The sequence below is a fragment of the Xenopus tropicalis genome, chromosome 9, assembly GCF_000004195.4.
Source record: "Xenopus tropicalis strain Nigerian chromosome 9, UCB_Xtro_10.0, whole genome shotgun sequence".
Classification (NCBI taxonomy): Eukaryota; Metazoa; Chordata; class Amphibia; order Anura; family Pipidae; genus Xenopus; species Xenopus tropicalis.
Window position 1 is genome coordinate 44907819 of NC_030685.2, and position 20823 is coordinate 44928641.

Genomic DNA, 20823 nt, shown 5'->3' on the forward strand with positions numbered 1-20823 from the left:
AATATATATATACACATATATTTTCCATAATATAAACACATACACCAGAAACAACAATTATTTTATGCATGAAATTACAACTGATTTGAAAAGTCCCATGTCTTCTGAACGTGCCAATACCAAATATATATAGTTTTATGGAGATTTCTTACTTGTGTAGGTCAAAAACTCCCAGCAGTACTTCCAAATTTCCAAAGCACTGCTCCAGCTGCATACTTTGGATTTCAAGACCAAAAATTCCACTAACAGAAGATTTATCCCAGAAAATAATACATTTTTAGAAAGAACAGATTCTGGGAATCCAGAATAGGTAGAACTGTCTGTCTACTCCAAACTACCAAGTTGATGCGATTTAAAATCGCATCAAAGCTTCCAGTCTATAGTATCTTATCTCCTACAGGTCATAAAGTAACTAGATAAAACACCCTAAATATGAACGCCAGGGTTCCACTGAACAGTTGTATGCCCAATATGTATAGGTTTATGTGGCATGTAGGGGCCCCAATGTGAACATACCCCCATAGGATCTATCATTTCTGTCATTCCAGCTTCTGCAAAATCAACACATTTACATCATTTTATGTAGAATAAAGCTACAAAATGTATGCTCACCCCAGAAAGCCATATAATTTTCGAAAGTACACATTCTCCTGAATTCAAAATGGGTACCCATGTTTTTCTACTCTAAAGTAGCAAGCTACAAAGCTTTCCTAAATTTGGCAATTTTGATATTTCCAAAAATCCTCTCAAAGCTTCCAGTTTGCAGCATCTTATCTCCCACATATCATTAGCTACCAAGATAAAACACCCTGAATTTGAACACCAGGGGTCCACTGAACAGTTTGATGCCCAATATGTATAGGTTTACCTATGTATGTGGCATGTAGGGGCCCCAATGTGAACATACCCCCATATGATCTATCATTTCTGTCATTTCAGCTTCTTCCAATATGCAGCATCTTATTTTCTACAGGTCATTAGGTAGCTATATAAAACACCCTAAATATGAACCCCAGAGGTCTACTGAACAGTTTGATGCCCACTGTACATAGATTTTTCAAAGCACATGACACTTAGTGACCCCAAAATATACCTTGTGCACACTAATTTCATGGCTTACCTTTACATAATTCATAAACACATGGCAGTTTTATGTGGGACAGAAGCTGTAGAAATTTAGGGTGACCCCTGAAAATTATATATTTTTAGAAAGTACACCTTCTGACAAATCCAACATGGGTAAAGTGTCCTTTCTACACCAAAGTACCAATCTGCAAAGTGGTTTCTGTGACATTTGAGAAAATCGCCTAAAAATGTTGCAATTTGAAAGTGAATGAAAAGTGAATGAAAGTGAGAGAGAAGAAGTTAAACTTGAAGAACTGCACTCTATAAAGGGATTGATACAAAAAGGGTAATTCATTCAGAAAGTATTGCTTCCAAGGTTTAGAATAAGAGTGACAAAAGTATTGAGTGACAAAAAACAAATATAAAAATAACTCCTGCCAATTGTGCACCACCTTTACACATTTAGTGAGTTCCATCACTAAACTGGCCCCCCTGTGGACTACCAGTAACAAAAGACAGAACAGGCTTTCTCTTCTGTGCCCTGCTCAGAGACAGCTTCCTAACATCTGCAGTACCTCCTTGTGAAAAATGAGTTCTAATATGTGAGCTGAACAAATGGAATAGAGTGTCTAATCTGCCTGTTTCTTCTAGAAAACTCTAACTTCTAGGACCCAACAGCAATATTCTCCCACTTTTGGAGGGTTAATAAGAAAATACATTTTAAATCACAGTGCTATGAGTATGTGCCATCACAGTTTTATGTGCAATAGTTCTTGTCAGTAAATGCCTTCTATGAGAAAGTGAGCAGAAGCCTAGATATTGGGGTGGCAGTGGATGTGATCTACTTAAAATTTAAAGCATTTGGTACAGTACCATGCAGAAGGTCACTGATTAAATTAAGGAATATTGGCCTGTATCATATTTCTCCTGGGGTTGCAGTAGATGTGATCTATTTTGGATTTTGCCAAAGCATTTGATACCATGTCCCACAAATGACTGCTCTCTAAAATAAGGTCTGTTGGTCTTAGTGAATTCGTTTGCACATGGATAGAAAACTGGCTACAGGATCGGGTACAGAGGGTGGTTGTTAATGGTACATTCTCTACTTGGAGTAAATTCTGTACTGGGTCCACTTTTGTTTTACTTGTTCATTAATGACTCAGGGAGGGTCTTAAAAGTAATGTATCAGTGTTTGCAGATGACACAAAACTCTACAGCCCAATCAATTCTATCCAGGATATGGCACCCTTGCAGCAGGATCTTGACAAACCAGCAATCTAGGCAGCTAAGTGGCAGGTCAGAATTAATGTGGATAAATGTCATGCACCTTGGAAATTAAAATACATAAGCCATATTATATTGAGAAATGGGACTGCACTTGGAAAATCCATAATGGAAAAGGAGCTTGAAGTCCTTGTAGATAATAAACTTGGCTGTAGCAAGCAATGCCAGTCAGCAGCTGCAAGGGCAAATAAGGTTTTGAGCTGTATTAAAATGGACATAAACACGCGGGAGGAGGGTGTTATTCTTCCACTTCACAGAGCGCTGGTAAGGCCCCATCTAGAATATATGAGAGGGTACAGAGAAGGGCAACTAAGCTGGTAAAGGGTATGGAAAGTCTTAGTTATGAAGAAAGACTGGCCAAAATGTCTATGAAGATTTTCATTCATCCAGGTCATGGTATATCTAGTATAAATAAATTTAAAGCAACTGGACTTGTTAAGTAATCATTGAAGACGTTTCACTACTCATCCGAGCAGCTTCTTCAGTTCATCTGACTGGTATGGGAAGTCCTCAGCATATATACTCTTCCACTAATCCAATCACAATGGCACTTTGTAACTCTTCAGAAAGGTGACATCTGAAACTCACAGAGGTGTGAATGCTGTGGAGTTACTTTGAAAAAACTGGCCAAGTTAAGGTTGTTTACACTGGAGAATAGGTGCTTAAGGGTTGAAATGATAACTATGTATAAATATATAAGATATAATGGGGCCGATTCACTAAAGTGTGTTTTAACGTGCGCTATTTATAGTGTGCGTTAAAAATTTTATCGCTTCTAAATTTTCGCGACTTAACTCACAATTCACCATTAGCACACTTGTGCTATTTGACGCACGGTACTGCATGCGATAGTTTTGTCTCGATAAATAGCGTGCGCGGTATTTTTCGCATGCACGCTATTTATCGCAAGCGCTAATTGTCGCAACATTACGCACGCAATAATCGCAGCATAAAACTGCCGACATTTTGCCCTGGGAGAGCACAGAGTGCTAGAGAGGTGCTGTATAAATGTTTATTTGCAAAAAAAAACTCCAAAAACCAATAAAAATATAAGTAAGAAAAAAAAAAAAGAAGTGCTATAGATAATAAAATGGGGGGGGGGGGGCATTTAATAATATTTAGCCATGCTGATTACTGCTCATAATGCCATTCTCCAGTACATCATTTTGTATGTGATCCCTTAACAAGTCTTTAAATAATTTGCCCACCAAGTGCGAGGCTGAGATCTTACTCCCTTTTTAAATATAGGAATGACATTCGCCTTCTTCCACTCCCTAGGTACCATACCTGATGAAAGCGAGTCTGAGAATATCAGAAACAAAGGCCACTGTAAATCTGACCCTAGCTTTCTCAGTACCCGAGGGTGTATTCCATCTGGCCCAGGTATAGAATACCATATCAAGGAAGGAAAAATACAGTGGCTTGCAAAAGTATTCGGCCCCCTTGGACTTTTCCACATTTTGTCACATTACAGCCACAAACATGAATCAACTTTATTGGAATTCCACGTGAAAGACCAATACAAAGTGGTGTACATGTGAGAAGTGGAACGAAAATCATACATGATTCCAAACATTTTTTTAAAATAAATAACTGCAAAGTGGAGTGTGCGTAATTATTCAGCCCCCTTTGGTCTGAGTGCAGTCAGTTGCCCATAGACATTGCCTGATGAGTGCTAATGACTAAATAGAGTGCACCTGTGTGTAATCTAATGTCAGTACAAATACAGCTGCTCTGTGACGGCCTCAGAGGTTGTCTAAGACAATATTGGGAGCAACAACACCATGAAGTCCAAAGAACACACCAGACAGGTCAGGGATAAAGTTATTGAGAAATTTAAAGCAGGCTTAGGCTACAAAAAGATTTCCAAAGCCTTGAACATCCCACGGAGCACTGTACAAGCAATCATTCAGAAATGGAAGGAGTATGGCACAACTGTAAACCTACCAAGACAAGGCCGTCCACCTAAACTCACAGGCCGAACAAGGAGAGCGCTGATCAGAAATGCAGCCAAGAGGCCCATGGTGACTCTGGGGGAGCTGCAGAGATCTACAGCTCAGGTGGGGGAATCTGTCCATAGGACAACTATTAGTCGTGCACTGCACAAAGTTGGCCTTTATGGAAGAGTGGCAAGAAGAAAGCCATTGTTAACAGAAAACCATAAGAAGTCCCGTTTGCAGTTTGCCACAAGCCATGTGGGGGACACAGCAAACATGTGGAAGAAGGTGCTCTGGTCAGATGAGACCAAAATGGAACTTTTTGGCCAAAATGCAAAATGCTATGTGTGGCGGAAAACTAACACTGCACATCACTCTGAACACATCATCCCCACTGTCAAATATGGTGGTGGCAGCATCATGCTCTGGGGGTGCTTCTCTTCAGCAGGGACAGGGAAGCTGGTCAGAGTTGATGGGAAGATGGATGGAGCCAAATACAGGGCAATCTTGGAAGAAAACCTCTTGGAGTCTGCAAAAGACTTGAGACTGGGGCGGAGGTTCACCTTCCAGCAGGACAACGACCCTAAACATAAAGCCAGGGCAACAATGGAATTGTTTAAAACAAAACATATCCATGTGTTAGAATGGCCCAGACAAAGTCCAGATCTAAATCCAATGGAGAATCTGTGGCAAGATCTGAAAACTGCTGTTCACAAACGCTGTCCATCTAATCTGACTGAGCTGGCGCTGTTTTGCAAAGAAGAATGGGCAAGGATTTCAGTCTCTAGATGTGCAAAGCTGGTAGAGACATACCCTAAAAGCCTGGCAGCTGGAATTGCAGCAAAGGGTGGTTCTACAAAGTATTGATTCAGGGGCTGAATAATTACACACACCCCACTTTGCAGTTATTTATTTGTAAAAAATGTTTGGAATCATGTATGATTTTCGTTCCACTTCTCACGTGTACACCACTTTGTATTGGTCTTTCACATGGAATTCCAATAAAATTGATTCATGTTTGTGGCTGTAATGTGGCAAAATGTGGAAAAGTTCAAGGGGGCCGAATACTTTTGCAAGCCACTGTAATTATACATTACTCAGTTCAAAAGTAGAAAAATAAAAACTTTTAATTTAACAAATAAAGGGGAAAAAATAGGGAAAATAAAACTTAGGGCTTGCTGCCCTTGAGTTCTCATATGTCCCTCCGAAGCTCAGCCACTTCTCCCCGGAGCTGGGCCAGCTCGGCCTTGATGTTGGCCAGGTCCTCCTGCACTGATGGTCCCTCGTGCGCAGGAGAACCTGGTGCCCAGCGCTTGGCCTGGGGGGAGTCCGGGGCCTGGGGGGAGAACTCAAGGGCCTGGGGGGAAACTGGAGGAGGAAGGAAGGGGGGGGAGTGTCCAGGGCCTCGGGGGCCTCTGCTGCTGGGGCCTCTGCTGGGGCCTCTGCTTGTAGGGCCTCTGGGGCCGGTGGAGCCTGGTGGGCCTCGGGGGCCACAGGAGCCTGGAGGGCCTGGGGTTGTGCCTGGGGATGAGGCGCCAGCTGAAGTTCTGTGAGATAGTATTGCAAGATGTTATTTTGTGTAATATATTATACATAAATAACGGGGCCCCTCACAACAACATTTTTTGGGCCCCCCTCCTCCCACGCCCCCAATGGCCCCTCCCCCTGTGAACCCTCACATCAATACAAAGGACACACAGACATTGTTAGCCAGGGCCCCCTAAAACATTTGTGGCCCTTCCCCAAATGACTCATACTGTGGGCTGCTCCCTGCTGCTTCCCCCCTGCTTTAAACTCATTTACGCATATGTATTTGAAAATAGATGTGTATATACAGAACAGAGCACACCCTAATAGTAATCAAATGCCCCAGGTGCTTGCAAAAACCATGTATATAGCAAGACAATGAGCCGCACACGCAGGGACTTTGTTAGAAAACAAAATTTTTTTAATGAAAACGATCCAACGTTTCGAGCACCAACTGTGCTCTTCCTCAGGGACAAACCACTGTCCCTGAGGAAGAGCACAGTTGGTGCTCGAAACGTTGGATCGTTTTAATTAAAACATTTTTGTTTTCTAACAAAGTCCCTGCGTGTGCGGCTCATTGTCTTGCTATATATATATATATATATATATATATATATATATATATATATATATATATATATATATATATATATATATATATATATATATATACAATACGAAGTGCTGGGAAGCTGCACACCCTAAGGAACAATAATACCTGGGTGCCTGTGGCAAAACAAAATCTAGACAGGCATGGGGTGACGGCACACATAGGATTTTCACAAGGAGTCACGAAGATGTGAAATAATATTCAGAGGTTTATTGTGACCAACGTTTCAGTTCCTCACTGGCATTATGGTTGAACGTGATGGACGTATGTCTTTTTTCAACCCAACTTACTATGTTACTATGTTACTTTCGTCATCCCTGACATTTCTTACATTTGTACCTTTAGTTCAAATTACTTGCTAAATCTTTTACTGAACGTATACTGTAAAAGCATAATAAAGTACAATAATTACTTCCGCAATTTCAGCCACCAGGTCTGAATTCCTGCGCTTCAGGTCAGACCATAGGCGCTGGAGCTGGCGGAGGTCCACATCAAGGGCAAACCCGGCAAGCAAACCATCTCTTAGCTTGTGCAGGATCGCCCTCTTCCTCTCGTGGACCCCTAAGGGTCCCAGCGGTGGGCTGTCAAATCCTGAGCGTAGGAGAACGGTGACAATATAGCGCGACTAAATATTTACTGCTATAGTACTGTATATTATCGCGACTAAATATTTACCGCTATAGTACTGTATATTATCACGACTAAATATTTACCGCTATAGTACTGTATATTATCGCAACTAAATATTTACCGCTATAGTACTGTATATTAGTAGCGAAATTCCATACATGCCAAGACTTTAGTAAAATTAAGTAAAAAGACACATACTTGAATAAATAACACTGTAAGTCCATATTTTATTGCCAAAAACTCATTTACTGTACTTATCTATAATTTTTCGCCTGCCTGTAGTAGGTGTTAAAACAATGCGATTGTTTACAAAGAGTGGTTGTAAACAGAACATTTTTAAATGAAGTAGTGTTTGCCCTGGATAAAGAAAGGGCATTTAAGGTATAAAAAACATAATTTTATAGATCTCTGTTCAGGCCTCACCTTGGGCCCCAGTACTTATGAAGATATTAATGAGCTGGAATGTTTGCAGGAATGTGCAACTAAACTGGTAAAAGAAAAGGAATAACTGTGAGGCAAGTTTGTTCTTTTTTTTGTGGAAAAAAGCTGCTTGCGAGGGGACGTGATTACTTTTTCTTGCAGGGTTTTTTAATTCAACGCAAATACTTACTTGTATTAATTGAGAACAATGAGGATTCCCTACTGACAGAGAGCAAGAGAGCTGCATGGACTGCTGCCAGTTACAAGAAGCCTAAATATGGCAATCGGTGTACAGTTGTTCTAAAGGAGGACAGAAACAAGCAATGAGCCATTTGGGCCTTGTCAAACACAGGTTAAGCACTGAGCCACAGTAGGGAATATTCAGAGGGGTTGTCACTTGACGAGCTGTGTCATGCACAAACAGTAGCAACTGAACCAGAATCTATAAGCAAATAACTAAATTCTTACACTGGGAGGTTAGAGTTGCACCAGTCTTGATACAAGGCCAACTGATGCATCAGTTTTGATTAAGGGCAAAACAGATTGCATGGTGAAATTCGCATACAGTTTCATTAAAAATTTAGCCCTGGCCACTATGAATTTCATTGCACAACTGTAATTGTGCAAAAAGTTTGCTCGTCCCTACTTTTCACAAGTACATTAGAGACCATTATAGGCAAATAGGGCAAAATCTTTATTCAAATAGAAAAGAACAAATAAAAAAGAGGTCACCCCTTGACTTCAGGAACTGAACTTCCATTTTTAGCTGCAAAATGGTTCTTCATGGTGAGTGCATTGAGGTTGTGGAATATCCTGCTGGGTGATGTTTTGATAAAATTCTGTTAATGCCTTTAAAGGGGCTGTGGTCACTTCTTGGACAAGCATAATTTCCAATGATACAACTAGGATGAAACATATGCTCATAGGTATTTCAAAAATCTCACCCGCAATAAGGGTCCAGGTGCTCATGCCGCAGACCTTCAGCTAGAGGGAGCCATCATGGATAAATCGCAAACGTAGAGAAAAGGCAGGCACTCCGGTATTATAAGTGAAGAAAAGCGATTGTTCACGAGAGATTGAAGTAAAATCACAAAACTTTTATTAAGCTAACACATGATACAGAGAGCCTAACGCGTTTCGTACCTCACGGTACTTAATCGTTAGGCTCTCTGTATCATGTGTTAGCTTAATAAAAGTTTTGTGATTTTACTCCAATCTCTCGTGAACAATCGCTTTTCTTCACTTATAATACTGGAGTGCCTGCCTTTTCTCTACGTTTGCGATAATTTTCAATGCTATTGTGATCTAAAAAGGGATTTGTAATGATTTATGGTGTAGTTTACTAAACTACACTGTGAACATTACAAATAATTCTACCATTCAAAATGTTATTTTCAAAATGATAAACGAGCCAGCACTTCACAATTCAACTGCTTTTACATAGTTACATATACACAGTTACATAGGGTTGAAAAAAGACCAGAGTCCATCAAGTTCAACCCTTCCAAGTAAACCCAGTACACACAACCTATACTTACCAATCTATACTATCACATACATAAACTGTATATACAAACATTAATACTAATAGCCTTGTCCAAGCCCCTCTTAAAGGCATTACCAGAATCTGCCATTACAACATCACTAGGAAGGGCACAACCTCACTGCCCTCACCATGAAAAACCACCAACGCTGCTTCAAATGGAAGCTCCGTTAATCTAATTTGGTAGCCACCAAATTACATCCCAGGAATTAGACAATTTGTTATCTACAAAAACCCCCAGATTCTACTCCATTTAGGATACCCCCATCAAACTACCATTTAGTAGATAGCTCGTGTTTATATTATTTCTACCAAAGTGCATAACTTTGCACTTGTCCACATTGAACCTAATTTTCCAGTTTGCTGGCCAGTTTGCCAGTTTTGTCAAATTGGTCTGCAAAGTGGCAGCATCCTGCATGGAACTTATAGTTTTGCACAATTTAGTGTCATCTGCAAAAATAGAAACTGCATTTTCTATGCCCACCTCCTCCACCTCCAATAAACAAGTTAAAAAAAGCAAAGGACCAAGGACTGACCCCTGCGGTACTCCATTAATAACACTCGTCCAATTAGAAAATGTTCCATTCAACACCACTCTTTGTAATCTATCCTTCAGCCAGGTCTCTATTCAATTACAAATATTATGTTCTAGGCCAATATTTCTCAATTTGATCATTAACCTTCTGTGAGGTATTGTATCAAACACTTTAGCAAAGTCCAAGTAGATGACAACTGCCATTTCAGCATCGAGGTTCGTGTTCACCTCCTCATAAAAGGCGACTAAATTTGTCTGGCAAGATCTGTTACGCATAAAACCATGCTGGCACAAACTTATAGTATTGTGAACTGCAATGTATTCAAGTACCCTATCCCTTATTACCCCTTCCAAAAGCTTTCCAACTACTGATGTCAGACTAACAGGCCTATAGTTTTCAGGCTGAGAATGGGATAAAAAATTATTGTTTCTCGTACTCAAGGTAACTAGAGGCGTCATGGCCAGACTTAAGCTGGCCACAGATGTGGCGATTTTTGATCTTTGTTCCAACCCTCCACTGACATTCAGGGCTGAATCGTCAGATATGGAGGTAGAAACAATAGGATTTCTACCTCCTTCTGTCAATTCAGCCCTGAAGGTAGATTTTGCTCAGGCGCCTTCAATGGTGCCCGATCAAAATCTTGTAACCCGCCCGATCGGCTAGTTGACCGATATCAGCAGCCTTCTGCGAAATTGGTCGCCTCGCCAAGTTGCCATACACGCACTGAATATTGTATAAAACAAGGTTTTGTATGATATTATCTGTGCGTTTATGGCCAGCTTTAGGAATTTTACTATTTAGTGCTATTCTCTTATGTACTACTAGGCAGTGGAATATTTTAACAATGCAAATGTCAGGGAGCTGTTATCTTGTTACCTTCCCATTGTTCTGCTGATAGGCTGCTGGTGGGGGAAAGGGAGGGGAGTGATATCACGCCAACTTGCAGGGCAGCAGTATAGAGTGGCAGAAGTTTATTAAAGCACAAGTCAAATGGCTGAGGACACCTGGGAAACTAATAATATGTCTAATCAGCTTTCAAATTTGAATAAACTGTTTGCACAGACTACTGCAGTGAGCAGTCTGCCATAGTTGTAATGCACCATGAATAACAAAATTAATAAAAATTGTGAGTTTAAAAAAAAATAAATCTGTTTGCTCTTTTAAAAAACAGATTTCAATGTAGGGTTCTACTGAGGAGCACTATAAATGTATGCATTTTGTAAAAAAAAAAAATGATTTCCCCGTAACAGAATCCTTTAAAGTTTTAGTTTGTTTAGTGTAAGTATGTATTTATAGTTTTAAATATGTGAGTTTATAGCTAGGTTAAATGGTGGTGTTGAACTTAGTAGACTTTTATATTTTTTCCAACCAAAGTTATTGCTATCTAATTTACATTTAATTTATTTTATTTTTTAAGGTCTTGATTTTATATTCTTCAGTGAAAAGCAATGTAAGTATATTTTACCATGTAAAGGAAACATTTAACTGTCTTCTGGGTTTATTGCTGTTCATTCTTGAACCAACAAATGTATTTTTTTCTTTTAGTTGTAATATTGGTGTGTAGGCAGCCACCTCAATGTACCTGATTCTAAGCTTTCAGACAGAGCCAGCTCTACACATTAAAACTTCGTTCAGATAACCTATTGTTTCTACTACATCTACTACTCCCATGTAACTAGAGCAGTCCCAAGCCGGACCTGGATTTTTTTACTGTTCAGTGCTATTCTTATATCTACTGGGAGCTGCTATCCCATTGTTCTGCTGATCGGCTGATCGGGGGGAAAAGGAAGGAGGGGGGATATCACTCCAACTTGCAACACAGCAGTAAAGTGTGACTGAAGTTTATCAGAGCTCAGGTCACATGGCTGTAGCACCCTGGAAAATCTGGTTGTGCTTTTAAAAAACAGATTTAAATGTAGGTTTCTGCTGGAGAAGTTCTATTAGCAGATGCATTTTGAAAAAAAAACATGTTTTTTCCCATGACAGTATTCCTTTAACAAATTTGTCATAAGGCTCCATATTATTTCATAGCATATAGGTAAGCTTATTGTACAGCGCTGCGGAATATGTTGGCGCTTTATAAATAAATGTTAATAATAATAATAATAATGATAATAATAAGCTTTCCTTTGTTGCAATATTTATTATTTTAGTTTTCAGTGTTGTTAATGGGAGGCCTTGCTTATTTCAATTACTTGATATTATCAGCCTTGCAGCCATTAGGACCTAATCTGAATTAGTGAATTTATTCACTGTTCCTAGTAGCATATCAGTAACAATATGATCAGAGCAGGTGTGTCACAAAGTCCCAATAATTTTACATCCTAACTATATGTGAAGCATAATTCCATGTTCCATGCAGCCCGTAAAACAGTGTGGGTCACAGGTAGGATATATCTTGTGCTATCTTTCTGGAACAAGGTAGGTCCAATGAAGAACTTTTATAGATGTTTCTCTACTGGTTACAAAGATGTGCCTCCAAGTTACTGTTAGACTACACTGGGTTCAGAGCATTGTGCTGAGATATCTTATAGTTGTGATTTTTGTTGTAAGGGGGATTATTAAACATTATGTAGGTTAAGCTAAGAGTTCAGTAACTGTACCTTTGTTAGTTGGGTCCTAAAGAGGTTTATTTAATTTTTGGCAATAATAGCATTTTAATTCAGGGGATTCTGGGAATCCAAGATATGTGGTGCTTGTCCTAATTCATTAGGTTTTGCACAAGAGATTTAATTAAAAGGGTGAAATTGGTTTTGGTTTTGTAAAGTGAGTATAGGGAGGATGTAAGTTTGACTCCCAAACACTGTAAATATTTGGCTTGTATTTTGAAACTAAAATTTTGTTGTATCAGCTTAATCATGCGTTTTGGTATACTGAAAGGCAGCATTTCAGATTTGCCTGGGTTAATGGCCAGGCCTGAAATTTTGTTCACAAGGGTAGTGCCATAAAACACATGGTAAACTAGAAAGGGAAGTTTGAAAACAAACTTTATGTTGCTTTGAAAACATGAAGTCACGGAATTAAATCTGGCTGTTGTTGGCTCCACCCAGTTTTTCTAACCTTGGATCACAATTAAAGACCACTGTGCAAAGTTTAGGGACCTTGGTTTTAATAGTGTCTGAATAGCAGCAATTTAAATTTCCCCACTGAAAGTCAATGAGAGACATCTGATTGGGGGTTGGTGGCTCTGCCCACTTTTTCTAACCAGAACCTGCAGATACCCGGTGACTAACTGCAAAGTTTAGGGACCCTAGGATTAATAGTTAAAGAACGGCAGCAGTTTAAATTTAAACCAATAAAAGTCAATAGGTGAATTGTGATTGGTGGTTGGTGGGTGTGCCCCTTTTTTCTAACCTTGAGTCAAAGTCACCCAGTGACAAGCTGCAAAGTTTGGGCACTCTGGCATAAATAGTGTGAGGATGACAGGATTTTATATTTAAGCCAATGAATTCAATGGATGAAATCTGATTGGCTGTTAGTGGCCCAACCCACTTTTCCTATTTTTGAACTGCAGTTCCCCAGTGACCAACTCTCAAAGTTTAGGGACTCAGGCATAAAAATTGTGGGACTGACAGCATTTTCACATTAAATAAATGTGATTGGCTGTTGGTGGCTCTGCCCACTACAGTGGATATAAAAAGTCTGCACACACCTGGTAAAATGTCAGGTTTCTGTGCTGTACAAAAATGAGACAAAGATAAAACATTTCAGAACTTTTTCCACCTTTAATGTGACCTAAAAACTGTACCACTCAATTGGAAAAGAAACTGAAATCTTTTAGGTAGAGGGAAGAAAACCAAAAAAACTAAAATAATGTGGTTGCTGGGGATGGGGATGTAGCTGTGTTCAGAATTAAGCACATTTAAAATCACGTTAAATAGGAGTCAGCATACACCTGCCATCATTTAAAGTGCCATCAATAAAGTTCAGTTGCTCTAGTTGGTCTTTGCTGACATTTTTTTTAGTCGCATCCTACAGCAAAAGCCATGGTCCACAGAAAGCTTCCAAAGCATCAGAGGGATCTCATTGTTAAAAATATCAGTCAGGAGAAGGGTACAAAAGAATTTCCAAGGCATTAGATATGCCATGGAACACAGTGAAGACAGTCATCAAGTGGAGAAAATATGGCACAACAGTGACATTACCAACAACTGGACGTCCCTCCAAAATTGATGAAAAGACGAGAAGAAAACTTGTCAGGGAGGCTACTGAGAGGCCTACAGCAACATTAAAGGAGCTGCAGGAATATCTGGCAAGTACTGGCTGTGTGGTACATGTGACAACAATCTCCCGTATTCTTCATATGTCTGGGCTATGGGGTAGAGTGGCAAGACAAAAGCCTTTTCTTACGAAGAAAAACATCCAAGCCAGGCTACATTTTGCAAAAACACATCTGAAGTCTCCCAAAAGCATGTGGGAAAAGGTGTTATGGTCTGATGAAACCAAGGTTGAACATTTTGGCTATAATTCCAAAAAATATGTTTGGCGCAAAAACAATACTGCACATCACCAAAAGAACACCATACCCACAGTGAAGTATGGTGGTGGCAGCATCATGCGTTGGGGCTGTTTTTCTTCAGCTGGAACCCCAGTTCCTTAGTTAAGATAGAGGGAATTATGAACAGTTCCAAATACCAGTCAATATTGGCACAAAACCTTCAGGCTTCTGCTACAAAAGCTGAACATAAGGTGGAACTTCATCTTTCAGCATGATGACGACAAAAAGCATACATCCAAATCAACAAAGGAATGGCTTCACCGGAAGAAGATTAATGTTTTGGAATGGCCCAGCCAGAGCCCAGACCTGAATCCGATTGAAAATATGTGGGGTGATCTGTAGAGGGCTGTGCACAGGAGATGCCCTCGCAATCTGACAAATTTTATAGTGTTTCTGCAAAGAAGAGTGCTGTAATAAAATCAAAAGGTGCTTCAACAAAGTATTAGTTTAAGGGTGTGCACACTTATGCAACCACATTATTTTAGTTTTTTTGGTTTTCTTCCCTCCACTTAAAAGATTTCAGTTTATTTTTCAATTGAGTGGTACAGTTTATAGGTCACATTAAAGGTGTAAAAAGTTTTGAAAAAATGAAATGATTTATTTTTGTCTGATTTTTGTACAGCACAGGAACCTGGCATTTTACCAGTGTAGACTTTTTATATCTACTGTATTTCTAACTTTAAACTGCAAATTCCCAGTGTCTAACTTTGCAAAGTTTAACAACATTAGAATTCATACTTAAATAATGGCGTTAGTTTAAATATAAAGCAATTTAATGGGAAATTGGCTTTTGGTGGCTCCACCCACTTTTTCTAACCCTATATACATAGTCAGCCAGTGACTGACTGTGCAAAGTTTGGGAACTCTGATATAAATAGTGCAAGAAAGGCAGAATTTTAAATTTAAGCCACAAACATTCAATAGGTGAAGTCTGATTGGCTGTTGGTGGCTCCACCCACTTTTTAAAAACTAAAACTGCAGTCTCCTAATGACCATGGGGATGATTCACTAAAGTGCGTTAAAACGAGCGATATTTATAGCATGCGTTAAAAATTTTATCACATTTAATTTTTTGCGTCTTTTTTTAAAACATTTTATTGAAGTTTTGCAATAAACATGTAGGATGAATAATGACAAATTATTTAAATATAAGTTGTACAACAATAGTCAGGTTCGACAGTTTGTCCTTCGAAAAGATAAGAAATGAAGAAAATAGAATACTTACAGAGAAAGAAAACAAGTAATTTAAATAGAGAATAACAAAAACAAATTAACTAACTATGCCCAGTGGATAAACTATAAAAAGAAACTATAAAAAGTAAAGAAAAGTTTTCTAGAGAGCAAAATCAAGGATAATTTTGCTTATATGTTCGTGAATTATTGAAATAAATCTATATATGCAGCATTTTATAAACCTGATCCTTATTACTTATATCTATAGCATTAAAGAAAAATGACCATGTATTTTTAAAAGGAATCCTGGATTTAGGTTCACTTGTTTTTGCTTTGATGGCCTCTTGCCAGCTAAGCTGATTAAGATAAGAAATAATTTCTGTAATAGGAGGCTTTCCTCTTTTACCCAGTAATAAAATAATGCTTTTTTAAAGGCAGCATTAAACAAAAATAATAATTTATCATTTTTTTTGTGCTAAGGAGACTGGTAAAATGCTTGATAAAACCTCCTCTTTTTTAATGTGTAATAGAGCGAAACTAGTTTCAAGTTTTTTTTTATTGTCATATACAAATATCAATGAAGCATCATTACTGTAATTAAATTTTTTTGACCCATGTTCCTCCCAACTTTACATAGACAAAAAAAAATACAAATATTAAATATAATAAAAGTGTGCAATAAAGGTACAAGTATTTACAATAAAAAAATGCAATGAAATATTTGAAATTGTGCAGTGAGGATTTAGAGTGGCTTTGCTTAAAGTGACACTGCGAAGAATCCAGTAGTTATGGGGAGTGTGTGTTGGTGTGGGCAGAATGTCAGTAGGAACTAGGAGATAACTTTATATTTAAATTCAACCTGTTGTTCAAGAATCTTTCCACCATGTTCCAGAAGTTACCAATCTTCAGACAAGACCATAGGTAGTTGAATAAATTAACACCACTTATTACGAACAAAAAGTTTTCCATATCCTAGATGGACAAGTTTGAATTTCTGAAGCCTCCAGCTTTCAGCAAAAATCAGATTGTTGAATTTATGCATAGACTTAACCAATTGCGAAGGGGATATAAAGTGTTGTAGATAAACAGACCACTTAGCAGACACATTCTTTAAGGGATGATTATCTTGGGTAAAAACATCCCAGAATGTACCAGAAAGTATGTTGATTTTTATATTATGTGGTTTGTCTTTAAATTCTAATATTGCCTCTGCCAGTCTATGTTTAGCGACAAAATTGTCTTTATTGTGAGTCACTGATAAACCACATTGGCAGGCTAAGTAAAAGTATTTATCAATTTCAAGTACCTTGAATTTTTCTTTAAACAATGGCCAGGTCTTAAAGCACGATTCACTAAAAGTATATTTGCGTTAATATAGACGCGATGCTGTTTGCATTATTTAAGTCGCGAAGACTATTTTTGTGCGGTATTTGATGCAACGCGCACTAATTGACGTGCGCACAATAATTAATGCATGTGCGCTAATTGACGCACGCTAATTGACGCATGCGGTAGCACATAACTAGCGCCACTTTGCGCATTTGAGCTGGGAGAGCACAGAAGGTGGTGGTGTAAAATTGTAAGATCAAGAAATAGCGATGGAGAGCAGTGTGGGAGCCAGCAGAGGGAAAAAGGTGGCAAAAAAGAGGGAACACCTTGCAAGTGTTCCAGCTTCCTTGTCACACAGCTCTGGCAGTGACACTGACACAGAGAGGCCTGGCTTCATCGGTAGCCCAGATGTGTCGGATATGGAGGGCACTAACAGGGATTATCGGCAAGAGGAAGCCAGTGGAGAGGAGAGTGAGGATCTTCCAACCCACTCATCAGCAAGAAGGAAGAAACAGCAGGAGAGCAGGCTCCGAAACTTAAAGCTTTCGGAGTTTGAAAATGAGGAGCTGGTGGAGGGGCTCATGCCGGAATTATCGGCAAATATGCTGGCAAGACGCCACAACGCAGTGAAAACCAAGGCCTGGAGGGACATAGCTGACCATGTAAACAGCATTGGGGTCTGTCTACGCAGTGTCCAACACTGCAAGAAGCGTTACCAGGACATTAAGAGGGTCCTGAAGAAAAAGCTGGCAGAGGACTCCAGATACAGGTAAATATCTTGCATTCATCTTTCTATTTAACACTTGCTCATCTACTTTTCTCCTCCATCGGCTTTTCCTTTTGGCTTACTGTCTTTTCTTCCTTTTTGGCTTCTTTCCTACTTACTTTACTTGTATGTAATGCATGTATGGCATGCCTATTATTATGTGCGCAACTTATGTCTCAAAGCTGTGGAGTAGAACAACAAATTAGGGCAGTAAATAGGGGGGGGTCATTTAAGAAATATTTCCCAAAACGTCTCTGTACTCTCCTTTATGAAGGAGGATTATTGTGGAAGCATGGTTTAATACAGAGTATAAGGGAGAGCCCTGGGAGTTAGCGAGGCCATTTAGCAGCAGTTTGCAGCATTTTAGTAGGGTTTGTGTCAGAGCATGCCTTAGTATTGTTACTTTTGAAAGTAAAGGGAATTGATTGGGGCAACAATGAGGAACAAAAAGTGAGTATGTTGTTATGGCTTGCTTATTGGAGGCAACACAATAAAAGCATTCATATATTTTATTTAGATCTGGAACTGGAGGTGGCCCTGCAAAGAAAGTGTCCTTCAGGAGGTATGAGGAGCAGCTCCTACCTTTTATCCATGGAGAGAGCGTGAGCCGTGTGTCCGGCACCTTCGATTCGGACAGGAATGTTGGCCAAGGTATGTGTAATGACATTAATACAAGTGTATTTACTCTTGCAGAGAAGCTTAATATTAATGGAATACAATGTTTTCTACAACAAATTCATCCTTTGTTGGACCTGTGTTTTGTGTTAGGCTTGTGCATTGGCATAATAGTGAATTGTGTCTGTATATATTGCAGCTGTTTCAATTACAGAAGTGCAGTGTATTGCTAATAAGGTAGGTGTGTTATTGGACAAGTGTGTCTTGCTGGGTTAGGTGCAGTAAGTTCATCTTGTACTTTTGGACAGTCAATCTTTTCAACTTGATTTTACCTTTTTGCCTCATTTGGAATGAATCAATGTCCACAAATAGTTTTTGCAAAATAAACCTGGTCATGTTTTAAAACAAATGACAATCATTATTGTCCATAAAGTTTGGCTGGCATCATGAACATAATAACAACAAATTAAATAAAGTCTTTTTCTTTTTTCCAAAAGGTGAACCCTCCTTGTGTCTGCTCCACTCCCCACAATGTGATCCTGCAATTGAAAGGGAAACTTTTAGTGGGGAGGCAAGTGAGAGAGGGTCACAAGTATGTGGCAGCGATGTGGCCTTGTTCTCAGATGAGGAGCCGGCCAACATTCCCCAACAGCAACAGCAAGTCAGAAGCTAGGCCAGAACAGCTAACGTGGCCCCCCAGAAACCTGAGAAAGATAGGTTCCACAAATCCTTAATGAGGCATCATAAAAATCTTTTCTTAAGCCTATGTTGTTTGTAAATATTTCTTTCTGTTTTTTCTATTTGTGTTGCGGGTGGGGGAATCACCTGCTCAAACCATTTCTTTTGGAAGTGGGTTCCCTGTAAATAAAGCCTTTTTTTTTTTTTTTTAGAGGAGTTGTTTGTTATTTCTTGTTTATGGGATTAAAGATTGTAGGTAATTACAGGAAAAGTAATTGTTAACAATTTGTCCCTGGACTTCATTCCCTCTGGCATCCGCACCTCGGATAGGATCTTGGGGATGTATGGGGTCCTCCAGGTCATCGGCCACATCGCCTGGTAAACCATGCCGGTTCGCCAGATTGTGCAGTACAGCACACACATCCACAATTTGGGCAACTTTAGAGGGGCTGTACATTAGGCTGCCTCCTGACTTATCCTGGCAGCAGAACCAGCTTTTAAGGACCCCAAATGTCCGCTCAGTCACAGACCGTGCTCTGACATGTGCTTAGTTAAAAGCACACTCAGCCCGTGTATGCGGCCTTTGAAAGGGTGTGATGAGCCACCTAGAGCACGGGTAGCCAGCATCTCCTGAAATAACAAAACATGGAATAAGATGCTGCAAACAAATAAGCTGCTTCCAGTCTCCCTCTGTCAAAACATGGCCCTTTTGCAACAAATGTGACAGTGTGAGACTGATAGGTGACCCTACAAGTAGCTGCTTTGACTCTCCCAGTGGCAAAAGAGGGCACTTTACAAATTGCAAAACAAGCTTATGGCAGGCAGGGCCTGGTTTGACAGTGGGAGACAGAAAGCAGTGTGGGCAAGTTATGCTAGACATGATGTAAATACTTACCTAACAGCCACCCGGGAATCATTTGTCCTGTCTCAAAAGAATGGTAAAGTGCGGACTGCCTTAGGATGTAAGCATCGTGAGAGGAGCCGGGGAACCCAGACACGATGCTCAGGATATTTATATGTGCATCACACACCACTTGCACATTGAGGGAGTGGTAGCCCTTCCTGTTCCTAAAAATGTGCTTCCTGTCTTGGGGGGGGGGGTTTAATGCCACATGGATGCAATCAATTGCACCCAACACATTGGGGATGCCACTTACCCCATAAAACTGCCTTTTCACGGCGTTCCACTCATTCCGATTTTGGGGGAACAAATTAAATTCCCGGACACCAAGCGTATGCCGTCCAGGACCTGGACAAGGCACCGTGAAAAGGTAGGCTGTGAGACGTCCCCGTAAACCCCCCCAACCCTCTGGAAACTGCCAGTGGCTAAAAAGTGAGTTTCACCATTCCAGGGACAGCACGGCTTCTGCGAGTCAGTGGCTGCAGGGAAGGCTCAAGCAGCTCATACAGGCTGGATATTGCGGCTTTATTGAGCCTGTTGCGCCTGACCACTTCATCCTCGCTTAAGCCCTCTAAAGTGGCCCTTTGCCTGAAAATCCGAGGCTGCACCACTCTTGAAGGGTGAGGGACTTGATGTTCCTCCTCTAAATCCAACAAAAAGCCCATAGTAAACTCCATCTTGCCTTTTTACACTAAAAAATGAAAAATGTGCTCTGCACAACGCCTCCTCCAATTAGGCGCTAAAATACGCACACATTTGCGCGCTAATTAACGCATTTAACACTTTAGGTGCTTTTGTGAATCATTCGCTAATTACCGCGTTGGGTTAAAATTAACGCATGCGGTTGTGCACACGTGATATGCAACTTAACGCACGCGATACTTTAGCAAATCATGCGTGTTTTTGCGTAAATTTTAACGCAAAAAAGCATGCGATAAGCGTTATCGCACCTTAGTGAATCAACCCTCATTTGTGAAAAGTTTGGGAACCCTGGTGTTATTACTGTGAGAATGGCAGCAGGTTTAATTTCCCCCATTGAAAGTCAATAGGTAAATTGGCTGTTCACAGCTCTGCCCACTTTTGGGCATCCAACAATCATCATATTTTCATTCCGGCTGACCCCATGACTATGTGGTGGGGTGTTTGGGGAGTGTAGCCTCAAAGCTGTAAGATTGGCAGAAGTTTCAATTTCCCCATTAAAGTCAAGGGGTAAAATTTGATTGGCTGTCATTGGCCCCTCCCCCATTGGGTCATCCAACAGATGTCGCTGTTTTATTCGGGGTCACCCCATGATTATGTTATTTTATAAGT

General features: G+C 39.9%; 1 protein-coding gene across 4 annotated transcripts in view; it reads left to right on the forward strand.

Moving 5' to 3' along the window:
• Positions 1–20823, forward strand: part of pgap1 (post-GPI attachment to proteins 1) — a 308887-nt gene that overhangs the window by 268526 nt on the left and 19538 nt on the right. For 3 of the 4 annotated variants that reach the window (XM_031892786.1, XM_031892788.1, XM_031892785.1), the window contains one exon: positions 10970–11002. The exons of the other annotated variant lie outside the window; for it this stretch is intronic. In XM_031892786.1, coding sequence (XP_031748646.1) covers positions 10970–11002 — 33 coding nt within the window. The remainder of the gene's footprint in view (positions 1–10969; positions 11003–20823) is intronic. 4 annotated transcript variants of the gene reach the window in all.